We start from the raw sequence: 12,484 nt of genomic DNA on the forward strand, positions 1-12,484 counted from the left end.
AAAGTAAACATCTGTGTATTTGCACTGGGCTGCTTGCATGTGCATGAGTGGAGTTCTATGATTTTATGCACAGAGAGAGGTCCATCATGGCCTGAGCTAAGAGGCTTAAGAAAGGCGACATAAAGCACAAAGCAGTTGGCGAGTGAAAAGCAGAGATAGAGAGAAGGTGTGCGGGCAAGAGAAGGAAGAGAATAGGTAGCTGTGGGTTGCGCCTGAGACTGTGCACGTGGACCGATACAGTATGCCGGGCCGATTGGATATGGTTGGCTGAGTAGAAGCTCCTCAGCAGCATGAAAGCAGCCTTGTTATGCAGTCAGACAGATAAATAGGACCAGGACAATCAGACAGGGGACACACATGGACAAACTTCACAACAGTTTCCTGTCAATCCAAAGTTGGTGAGAGGCAAATCACGAGTGTTGATGACAACATTTAAATCAACCTGATGCTTCGGGGTTGGGTGCTTTTCATCTGTTCTTAAGGAACCAATTAATATCTATTAAAAGATTGTCAGACACGTTCGGTGGAATGACATTTTCCCAGTTGCTATGAATACTGATGAACTAACTAGCCATCTGTCAACACACAGCGTCCCTTTGAAAGCACAGGTTTCATTGCTAACCTTTACAAACATGAGCCTTAAAAGTGGCATTATGATCACAGGTTCTAGAACACAGCTGCTGCCAGCTGCATTGATAATGGGTTGAATACCAGTCACACTTCTATCGTCTGGCCATTATTTCTCTGAAAGTGGATAAAGAAAATCAAGTTTGAACCCCTCTTCCCTGAAAGACCTTCAGCGAGGCAAAGAGCCTGCCTGCTGTCTCAGTCCTGCCTCACTTTGCCTTCGGCTGGTCCCTTTTTCACCGTGGGAAGCAGAGTGTACACGGTTATTTCATTTGTTCCGCTCTTACCTGAGGATGGCGAATGGGCAGAACAACGTCTGTTCGTGTTTCAGCTCCACAATGGCTGATGTGCCTCCTTAGTGCTAGAAATCTTTTCTTCTCTCCCACTGTACAAAGTCCTTCCTGCTGGCAGTATGAATAGTGCAAGTGAGCTTTGCAGGGCACCAATCTAAATATGAAAGGTGTATTATTTTTCAACGCTCACTATACTTTATTTATTTAATTATGACAATTTTTTAAAAAAATGATTACCGGTAAGTCCATTCAGTCCTGGTGCCTTTCACAGCTCACTGTTACAGTGCTGGTAAAGTTCCCCAAGCTGGCAGAAGTTAGCGGTAGTTATTTAGGAAATCTCTCAACACAGGCACACTTTGATAGCCTCTCCAGTTGCTACTTTTAAACCTGTAGCAACTGTTTTGATTGATCACGTTGGCTCCTGCTTTTCATGAAGAGGAGCTGATTCAAACTTCAGTTTCAGTTCAACTGACTGTTTTGAAGGATTGTCTGTTTGAACATCCTCATTTTTGTCTGCCAAAGGCAACACTTTCAATAATTCATCCCAATCTCTTTAAATGACTGTTGTCATCCAAGTTGCCTTTGCTGGGTTATACTTGAGTCATTTTTGTGGAGCTTTTCCAATCTGCATACAAATTCCAAAGAAAAATCTAAAGTTTCAAGTTTATCAGTTGTTGGACTTTTTAAATAAATGTTCTTAAGTGTTTTTAGACAATTTCTTGGTTTAATACCTTTAAAAAGTTGCAATGAACAGCCAGAAGGTTTTCTAATTATTATTTATCTCAATACTTAGCAATTAAATGAGTTAAGGGACCTAGATAAGTGATGTTTTCTTGACCGTTCCATCCCTCTCGGAGTCATGAGGAGGGGGTGCTGGAGCCTATTCCAGCTGCATATGAGTGAAGGCAGGGTCCTCCCCCCTGGACAGGGTCTCCTGCTCATCACAGGGCCCTATGTGAGCATTTGGGGGTTTGGTACCTTGCTCAAAGGTACCTGGGCAGTAGTCTGAGAGGTGTCCTGGTGCCTCTCCTTGGTACCAGAAGACCTTCCAAGTATTGTCCGCACTGGGTCTTGAACTGAACCTCTGCTTCTCAGCCCAGTCCCATACAGATTGAGCTACCACCACCCCACCTCCATTAAATACTTAATAATAAAATAATTGATTAGTGTCTTTTGTCCCAGCTAAAAGTATTCTGTCATGAAGAAACAGACAGAGCACACTTATTGTGCTGCATTTATTTGGCTTTGGGTTTTTTATGAAGAACAGGATTACTCAGCTCTCTCAAACATTGAATTTTGCCTGCCTGCTGAATGCAACAGTGCATTTCGCTGCCCTTTAGTCTGACACGGGTTTAGTTACAGCGACTTAGCTGCTGGCGCTCTTCATGCCCGGTTTGCACTGGGCTTGCTTTTTCACCAGCACAGCTCGGTTGGCACATCCTCCACTGACCACAATGGCCGCAGTTTTAGAATTGTCCACCCCTTTCTCTTAGCTTGGTTTTTGGTGTTCAGCAATTCCTCGGGGCAACATCTGGCAATTTTGCAGCTAAATGCTCCAACTGCTTGACATTGCCTCTTGGTGCCAAGCAGGTAGTCATTAGGCCGGTCTCATATGGGAGATGTTTGGCTGGAAGTGACTCTGTACTGCTGTTGAACATGACAGGGTTGAGAAAGATGACTGTACGGCCTTTTATGACAAGTTTTTAAGGGTTTTAAAACATCTGTTCATGACCTCTGTCAGCGCATGCAGTTAATTGTTATCATACAAACAGTTCATCAAAAAATCATGACATTACATCAAGGTGACTGAATGGACAGGATGCAGCAGTCATGGCAGGTGCTACCATTTGCCTTTTATACTGGTGACCATTATCACATCGTGGTTGAAAATCTCTTTTCCTCAAATGAAACCAGGCAATTCTGTGTTAAACAAGCAAATTATAATGTCATATTTCAGATCCAGTCAGTATTTTTACTAAAAGATCATCCTTTATTATTTTCTGTGAAGCACAGGAGAGGGGGGAGGGGGAGCTGAAGTTCTTTTTCTTTTGCCTGCTGGGTTTTGTTAGCAACTCATTACACAGTCAATCACACAGAACTTGAATAGGCCACAATCAATTAATAAGTGAAAGCTATTAAAGAAAGAGCTGTTTGGAATCTGCCTTAGGTCAGAGGCAGGTTAAGTACATGCCACGAACTGATATAATTACCGGTAATGATTGACAGCACATTAGTCAAATCAATACACACATTTCTGAGTTCTGACTAAATCTTATTCTGAAAATAATTCCCAAACAAAAGGCTGTTTGTTGATGATGTACACATAGAAAACAAGCAAAGGCCAAACACAAGTATAAAACTATAATTAAACTGCACTATATAATTTGTGTCAGTTAAATATAATGGCACTTTAGAATGATTAAGATTTGATTCCCCCTGAAACGACTGGCTGTCTGGCAGCTTGTATCTTGTTTTGGAGCGTTTGACTGTGTGCATCCAGAGCCGTATATATTTTAAACATATTTTGATGCTGCACACGTGTGATCAAATGGATCCTCTTACTGTTTGTGCCGCTGATTCTCAGTCTCCTCTGGTAACTGATTTATGCCCTAAGAAGCAGCAAGAAATGATCAAGTGCATTGATCACGTTGCGTCTTAACCTTATCTTGTTACCTTCTGAGGCAACCAGGGCAGTGTCCCTCTACTGCCATCTATAGGCCGGTTCGGGTCACGACAGCAATGTGCTCGGGCTAATAGCTGCAGTCTGGAAAGCAAAAAAATGATAAGCATTTTTTTCTCAATGACTGACACTCACCGTCAGCCCCAGTTTTCTTTATTATAGGAGGAATTAACACCCATTACGTGTTCATTACATAACTGCGTGAGCCTGCGAGGAAGCGTTCACTCAGCTCAGCTGTGAGACAGTCGCAGTGTCAGGAGCCTCTGGCCTAAAGATGACCCTTATTTCACTTAGTAACCAATCATTATTGATCACATGTGCCGTGCAAAGCAATTCTCAGCCCTCCAACTTGTCTGGCTCTTCTGTTCGTCTTTACAAGTGCGTCCCCCGCTGCTCTCCCACTCAAAGGCTTCAGCCCCCATTGTTCATGCCCAGCTCGTACTCGCCTTTATTTCTTGTTCGTGCACTGCTTCAGTTTTTGAAAATTTCCCCCACAGCTACCATTATGTGGCATTACATCGAGACACACAATAGCGCCACACAGTGAAATGGCCTTTGATTGTGCCCTGATTGTGCACATTTTTGATAGAGAGTAAGTTTTATTCAGGTTGTATTGTGCAGTCAGGTCAATGGAAGTGTTCTTGTTCCTTTTCTGCATTTACCTATGCTGAAGAGTCAAAGAGTCTTTTCAAAAGTTGCAAAGCTGGAGATAAACACATTCTTGTTGAGGGATGTTCATTCTTATTTTTTAGATGCCTTTTAATCATATAGTCAATGTAATTGGTGACACATTCTATCAAATTTTGTTCGGTTAAATAAAGATCTGAGTAAAGAAAGAGACAAATTGCACATCTAACAAAGGAGGAGAATTTTGAAAGCAATTTTCCATTATTTTGTCCCTCCTTTGTTGGAAGTGTTGTGGTTTCTATCAAGACTACAATAATAAATCTCTCTCTTTTGCTTTCTCTCTTTCTCTCCATGGCAGCCACCCTGCAGGTGTCCATATCCTTGAACAAAGTTGAGTTGAGCGTTGGAGAGTCCAAGTTCTTCATCTGCACAGGTACACATGCCACACACACACACACACGTGCGCACGTACACAAACAGACACAAACCAGGGTGTGTTTGGAGGTGGGTCACAGATGTAAAACCAGCACTTGCGGCGTGGGTTTGTTTTCCTGGTGATGACAAGTGTGACCGTGTCCTCCATATGGTGAGTGCCACGTTGACCCCGAGGGCCGCTCCTTCCCCTCCTCCGCAACGTCCTCCAGAAGGGTATAAGCACACTCCACAGCAGAGCCCTGATGCCAGTGACTCAGCAGGGTGGCAGGATTCTCTGGCAGGTCCAGCCCACCCCCTGCTGCCTGTGTCTTCTCTCCTGCCAGCCCCACTCAGTGTGAGCTAACAGTGAAGGGAGTACCGACACGGTGGGAGGAGGGCTGAGGCGCTATGGAAGTGTTGCGAGGGTGGAAAAAAAGAGGTGAATGGATTCAAAACATGGCAGGGATTGAAAGGGAGCAGGCTTGCCTTGCAAAACCAGGCAAACTGACAGATGTGGGAAGAATGGAAAAGGATTTCAGGTAAAAGAGCTTTGGAGGTGAGAGATAAGAAGCCTCCATCCCTACAATGGGAGCGAGGGTGGTAAGTGGAGGTGTGACGGAATCTGGTGACGATCCCACTGCTTTTTAGGTCATGCTACTGTGATTAAAGAAGAGACTTTACAGTGGAAACAGCTTCTTGTTTGTTTCAGAAAATCAGAAAAGGGAACATTCAGATGATGGTTTTCATAGTACTGGCATGTCTCTTGCCTTCAGCTCCTAATTGTTAGCCACAGGACCAATGAGAAGAAAAGGAAGCAGAAAAAAGAAAACTTTTTTTCCCGATAAAAGCAGATGGGGTCTCAAACCACAAAGTGACCTCCAGTGCGGACGTGGATGCTATTTCCTGTTTTCTTGTCAGACATTGAATCTAAGAGTTTTGGAACAATTCTAATTCCTCCATAATTGGTACTTTAACTTTTCTTTGAGAGGTTTCAGAAAACCTTTTTATTGAGTGTAATGATGCGATGTAATGTACAATTTCAGATGCTTTTTTCATAACTTGCAGGACTATAGTGGGAGAAAAAATCTGAAAATTGCACGTCTCTTTAAAAGGTGATGGAGTTTTCATTGTTCACTTTGTCTCTTTTTAAACCAGGGAATCTTAAAAGTTCCAGGGCAAAAGTTATTTATTAACGTTGACATTTCCAAGACTGAAACACATACCTGAGGTTCTGCTGCTGCTCATAAAGACTTACCCCTCAACGCTAATCTCACTTAACATTGTTCAGTGAAAATCCCTAATGTGTGTGCTTTTTTTTACTACTACAACTACATAAACTCTCATCAACGCAAGTAATATAGGACCCTGTTTTCAGTGAGCAGGCATGCTTTAACACTATAGCTTATGATGCATGTGAGGCTGTAGAGCTGGATATGACTTCAAATGAACTCACCCATAATCATCAATATTAATGCTGCAGGTTGAGTTCATTAAGGCTTCTGCTGCTGGGCTTTATCCCCTCTGCTGAGAACAGAGCAGCACATATTCAGATTTGGAGAACATATTCCATGTCTGTACCCTGACAATTTAGAAATATTATGTTTTAATATTGGTCAAATCACCTCTAAAATAAGTTGTTTTATCCTCTCTCTTCTGTACAGTCTCAAATATTACTGCTAGACTAACAGACATTTCTCTGCAATGTGTCACAAAAACCAATTTACTTGGTTATAATTGGGCTGAAAGAAAGTCAGTGTGCTGTAATAAACAGATATATATTCAGCGGCTACAAATAGAATGAAATAATACAGCTAAAATGAGGCGACACCCGGCTGCTTTTACTGCACTGAATGAGCTGCCATACTATATAATCAATCAGCAACGGAGGATATAAAGTTCTCATTCCAATTTCTGAAATATGCATTGAAATATTTTAAAGACAATTTGCATATGCAAACTTGAGGCTCTAATTGTGTTTGATGTCATCTTGGATCTTCAAACAGCATGTTTGAGTTTCGAATAAGAGGTAAAAGCGAAGGCAAATTCGTATAATTGTCAAACCACGTTAATACACTGATCAGAAAAAAAACTTTTCCTTTAGCTTAAATCAGAGAAGTTCCAGTTGTGAAAAGGTTACGTGAGTATTCACAGCATCTGATTTTATTGCAGTCCTCCGATTATACTTCCAAGTTCCAACTCATCTCGCTAAACACTAAAAAAACTAAAATCTCAGTGGCCTTTTTCATGTATACAGCTTTTTTATTTACTAAGTCCAGGGCTTCGCTGAAGACTCCTGTTTAGCTAATCTGTCTCATTTCATCAATAACACGAGTCGACAGAGGATCACAAACAGCGAACGACCTTCTAGATCCAAAGCTGTGATCTGAAATTTTGATTTGTGTTTTAAACCAAGCCAAAGGAGAACTGAACTTAAACTGAGGATCTGAATCTGCTACACCTTTGTTGCAGAGTGGTAATTGTCTCCCCAGTTGAGTCAGCTCCTCAGCCCTTTCTCTTGCCAAGAATCAGTGGAGCTAATGCAGATTTTACGAGTGGTACGACAGAGACCTTCAGCAAGTCTTCCCCCAGTTGTTAAGATGCACAGAGAGGGAGGCAGGGCTGAGTGTGGAAAACAGAGCAGTGTTGTGTTCACTCCTGTCATCTCACATCAGTGAAGCAAATTGCCTGTCACCATCCTAGCTGCATAAACTTTAACATATAGAGTTGCTTCTGTTGTCAGCAGACTGTAAACCAGTAAGCTGTTAAAGTTTTGCAATGCTAATAGGTATAAAGAGTTGCCTGAAGCACTATCAGGCATTTATCCCCTTGCCATAAGTAACCAAGTGAACCATGATGCTCTTGGGACACCATGTGGGTCTTAGTGCTTAAGAATCAGCGTTAGCATGCTGGAAGTTCAGAGGGTTCAGAGGTTTTTTGAGTTTTTGCAGAATGCTGATATGATGCATTGCATTTTTAATAGGCTAGATTTAAAACAATTCCTGATGTAGAGAGTTGTTTTTATGACCACATCCACATTAGTCTGCATCGGCCATCTTTATGTTTGTCTGCACGAATCAGCTTGGAATTTACATCCTACATATGTCCATGATTCTTTACAGGCAAATTAGCAATGCAAATCCGAGATTATGACATAATCGTATCATATCTGGTCGTCTGTTCTGCTGGCGTGCTCGTGTATGGCCCTCTTTGGTTCAGCAAATCGAACTGTAAAATCCTTATCAGTGAAACAGGGAACATGCCAAATGATATGGAAGGCAGCCGGAATTAGCATTACTAAATTTGTTTTAAATGCTGAGTTTTCTAGGATAATTGTACAGACATAATCTGATCCACTTTAAAAATGCCAGCAAGACTTCAGGAAACTTCTAAGGGCCAAAAAAACTGCATTGTCTGACTTGCTGTCCAAGTGAATGTCACTCATGTCCATGTGACATTTTCTCGAAGCAGAGGCCTGAGCGGTCATCGTTTCTACTTATAGGGTTATTTTTAAGAAATAGGCAACGGTGCTGAAAGGTAAGAGGCACAGACCTTAAAGGAATGGCAGTAATAAACAGCGGCGGGCGTTTAAGTGTCAGCAGCTTATCTGAATAAATCCTAAATAAATGTTTGTACAGTCATGGTAATGTCTCTTTTGAGCTGTGAATGTAAACATTTCTAGAAATGAATGATTCAAATCAGCCTTTTAGTGTGGCTGGTGAACGTTGCTCATTTCTGGCTCCTTTCATCGCTCTTTCTCTGACCTTGCTTCCAGCTATCGGTGAGCCAGTGAGGCTAGAGTGGTTCAACCCCCAGGGTGAGCGCATCGCGTCCTCCAAGCGAATGGCGCTGCACACAGAGTCCTCAAGATCCAGGCTCATCATTTATAATGCCATCATCGAGGACGCCGGTATCTATCGCTGCCAGGCCACGGACGCCAACGGTCACACGGAGGAGGCCTCCGTTGTGCTGGAGATTTACCGTAAGCTTGACAAACACCACGCACTTAGACACCCTTTTCCCGCGTTAACCTGCGGATGCTGCGTTTCAGCCACAGGGGGATGTTGATACAAGACAGCGTGGGGAGAATAAACCTCTCACATTAGTGTTTGATCACTTGGATAATGAGCCTGTTAGTATTCCCAACCTCACCGCGGCTACATGCTGTCAAAACGGTCCGCAGATTTCGCAACCCCATTTCCAAAAAAGATGGGATGCTCTCTAAAAATGGAGATTTAGAGAAGAGTGGATTAAGAGCAGACGACTTGAAAAATGAAAGCCGGTCTGTTTTTTTTTCCTGTGTGTGTTAAAGCCCCTCTTGTGACGATAGTGTAATGAGAGCTAGCAGTGACAGGAGTGTTATCTGTCAGGATTAATGAAGGATATGGAGCTGAGACCGAGGCACCTCGCTCACTGATCACTATCAGCCCATTTGTCCTGTTGTTGTCACATTTAAACAGTGCATAAAGGCAACACAGTTATTAGTCTGCAGAAATTGTTAAAAAATAAGCAAGAATATGAATTCATGCAAGCAACCGGTGAGGTGTCATCGTGCAGGTGTAGCTTTATTTACCACATAGTTTTCACCTATTTCTGGCCAATTTTTTAGATCCTAAAAGCATCACGTTAACTGCAAAAAGGTACCGAGGGAGGTCGCATTGCCGTTAATTAAACTCTGTTATGTGAAAGAGGCAGAACCTTCAGAGCATATGCTCAAGAGTCTTCCTAAGGTTTAATTGGAGAAACTGTCAGTGCACAAGGATTTGATGTCGGGACTGACACACACACACACACACACACACACACACACACACACACACACACAGTGAACCTGCTGTGTGGTTGCCTTTTCAATCCTCACCCAGTGAGCCATTAGGAGAGACATCACAGCCTCAATCACACCTGCCACCGCTCAGCCCTTGCCTCATTCACCACATAACCAGCTCCCCTAAAACCATTGTTTCCATGGCAACCGGGCATCACTCACTGAGGCCCTCGGTGTGCATTGCATGAGCAGCATGCGGATGAAAACCTGCCTAAAGCTCGGGCCAGCCATTCTGTCAGTGCACAGCCGGCGCGGGCGAGGACTCCTTGAGCGATGCAACATGTTGTACATGAAATTTATGACCAGTGGGAGAGCAAGTGTTGACGTGTTGACATCTCCATGAAGGCCCATAGAGTTACACTAATGCTCCACAGGGTACAGGATCACTTTGAAATCTAGAGCAGGTCATTGGAATTAAGAAGCTTGTTTGCCTCCTTGATCTTTTATTAGCTGTACACGCAGAGCTGCTATGGGATTAGCAAATTATTCCCAGTAGTACTCTTCCAGTGTAACTGGTGTTCTGGCAACATTAAAGCTGGCACACCACAAATAACAGCAACGGTGCGGGATATTGAACAGAGACATGTTACTTTTTTACTTGCTTTGTCTTAAACTTTTCACCGATGGTGGCTCCTGCTGTCCACCTTCTCTGACATGCTTTACAAAACCTTTTCTTAAAGGCTGCATAAATCATTTGAAATCTATTCATTCAGTGATTCTTGGAAGTCCACTTAATCTCGTGCATTCACAGTAGGGCAGGATAAAGACGCACAGACCGAGCAAGGGCCCAGCAGTGAAACAAAGCGAGCTAACTGCATTAGCGCTGTCACTGTATGGACAAAAGACTTTTAAACCATACAATCAAAATGGGTTTTAGTGTGCCCAGATCTCCCATTTCCTCTCACTTTTGTAACAATAACCATAAAACTAGCTAAACAATAGCAGGAAGAATTGAGGGGAATTGACTTGTTAGGCTTTGAAACACTTTCTGACAGTGGTGTTCAGCCAATGATTACTCCAAATACTCTCAGTTCACCAGCGTCAAGCGTGGAGTGGAGTGCTACTCTGAAAGGCCATGGTTCCGCAACGCTTCCTGTGTACAAAAATAAGAACAAAGGGAAGAAAACGGATGACAACAGGAGACACAAGATGTGTGACATCAAGAACATGTCAGCCTGAGGGTGCACTGGTGGGACAGGAAGACTGACTTTAGAGGGAAACGTAGCCTAAGTAACCTGCTAATGATGACGGCTGAGACTGACGGTGCAGCTGTGACAGGTTCTACAACAAAATGGCAGCTATCTGTGTTTTTCTCTTTGATACTGAAAACCCGCTGATGGCTTCCAGCAGCAACGACACAAACAATGTTCCATCTCCATCTCGTTTGATCTTTCAGAGCGCCTGACATTTCGGGATGTTCAGTCACCGCAGGAGTTCCGCCACGGTGAGACGGCAGAGGTGGTGTGTGATGTCATTAGTTCGCCGGTGCCCTTGGTGGTGTGGTACTACCAGGACAGGGAGATCATGGAAGAGCGTCACAGTAAGTTCTCAGAACCAATCGTATGACAGTTTATAAACTCCGATTGCAGGGAAATGCAGTTTAATCAAGTTCCGCAAGAAATATTCAAGAAATGTTGAATTGCCTTCAGCGTAAAATGTGTTGTTTTCTAGTCAGTAGAGCATGATAATGGAATAAAGGCTGCAATAAAGTGGGCACCAAGCAAAACTTAATTTTCCTTATAAACTTGTCAAATTCCCTTGAATTTTGAGTGATGAACAAAAAGCTTTATTCCAGTCTGAACAAGTCCAAATCCCTCTCTCCTTCAGAAGATGCCAAAATACTATTCTTGTTGAAAATTAGTGTCACTTCACAATAAGGACAGTACAACAGATTTTATGAATAGAAACCCCATCAGCCTTGGGGGAGGCGCAGAACTTGGAGAGTAACCACGCTAACGCTCGACACAGAAAATGGATTATAAATTTGGCTGGTGGTGGTGGGAGATGAAATCGTTTATGTTAATGAAGCACACTTATATTGTCACTAATATTCTGTCTTGATTGATAGAAAGATGATATATGTCCTTTCTGAAACTCTTCTCTGTAATCCCACCTTCTTGCTCACTTTAATCATGTTAATTATCTGGAGGATGAGATCTTTAGTAGGTGAGGAAATGATGGACAGATGTAGGGGAGCCCTCACAGGAAGGATTCACTTCCACTTAAATGAATTTTTTTTTTTGTGAACCTAAGTGCCCCTGAAGTAAGCAGGAGACTCCCAGATCCATTATTTGCCCACCTCCTCCCTGTCTGACACCACTTTTCCTATCCTCCTTCCAGAGAAACCGCTTGAATCTCCTTTAACTGAAATAGAAATCTTCTGCACCGCTCGGATTGAAAACCTTTTTTTATCACTTCTAATTATAATACCTGCTTGTATAATATCATTGCCTGGAAGCCATAAAAGAAGGGCCTCATTCCTCCCGGCCAATCTGAAAGCTGATTCAGAACTAATTCTGCGTCTGTTTATCTAACCGGGCTTTATCGGCTGAATGTGGAGATTGACAGTTTTGCTGCTGAAGAGCGGAGATGCTAATTTTCTCCGGCTGTTTTCCCGACATTCTTATCTCACCTCTCTCTCTCTCTCATCCGCTGTTGTTCTTATTCCACTTCCTCGCCTTCTTTTCCTGCCTGTCTGCCTACCTGCCTGTCTGTTTGCTCATCCTACCCTCCTGTCTTCTGTGCCCTGCTGCTGAAGGCAGGTTCCTGGTGCTGGCAAACAACAACCTACAGATCCAGCAGGTGACCAAGGCCGACGAGGGCGTTTACCGCTGCGAGGCCAGCGTGGAGGCACGCGGCGAGATTGATTTCGTGGACATCGCCGTGGTAGTTAACGGTGAGTTACAGCGGTTTGATATTCAGCTCAGGGTTTTGCTGTCACTCTTGTGTTTGTGATCGTCTGTTTCAAAACGAGGACAGAGTCTCACCTGTCCTTTCTGAGCCGTCTCCATAAGCACTCTT

General features: G+C 43.1%; 1 protein-coding gene across 3 annotated transcripts in view; it reads left to right on the plus strand.

Moving 5' to 3' along the window:
- Positions 1-4,585: 4,585 nt before the first annotated feature.
- Positions 4,586-12,484, plus strand: part of LOC101075009 (neural cell adhesion molecule 2) — a 61,492-nt gene continuing 53,593 nt past the window's right edge. For all 3 annotated transcript variants that reach the window (XM_029840634.1, XM_029840633.1, XM_029840635.1), the window contains exons 1-4: positions 4,586-4,660; positions 8,414-8,620; positions 10,860-11,003; positions 12,222-12,359. In XM_029840634.1, coding sequence (XP_029696494.1) covers positions 8,482-8,620; positions 10,860-11,003; positions 12,222-12,359 — 421 coding nt within the window. In that variant the 5' untranslated portion in view covers positions 4,586-4,660; positions 8,414-8,481. The remainder of the gene's footprint in view (positions 4,661-8,413; positions 8,621-10,859; positions 11,004-12,221; positions 12,360-12,484) is intronic.

The sequence above is a fragment of the Takifugu rubripes genome, chromosome 8 (assembly GCF_901000725.2).
Source record: "Takifugu rubripes chromosome 8, fTakRub1.2, whole genome shotgun sequence".
In the NCBI taxonomy this organism is placed as follows: domain Eukaryota; kingdom Metazoa; phylum Chordata; class Actinopteri; order Tetraodontiformes; family Tetraodontidae; genus Takifugu; species Takifugu rubripes.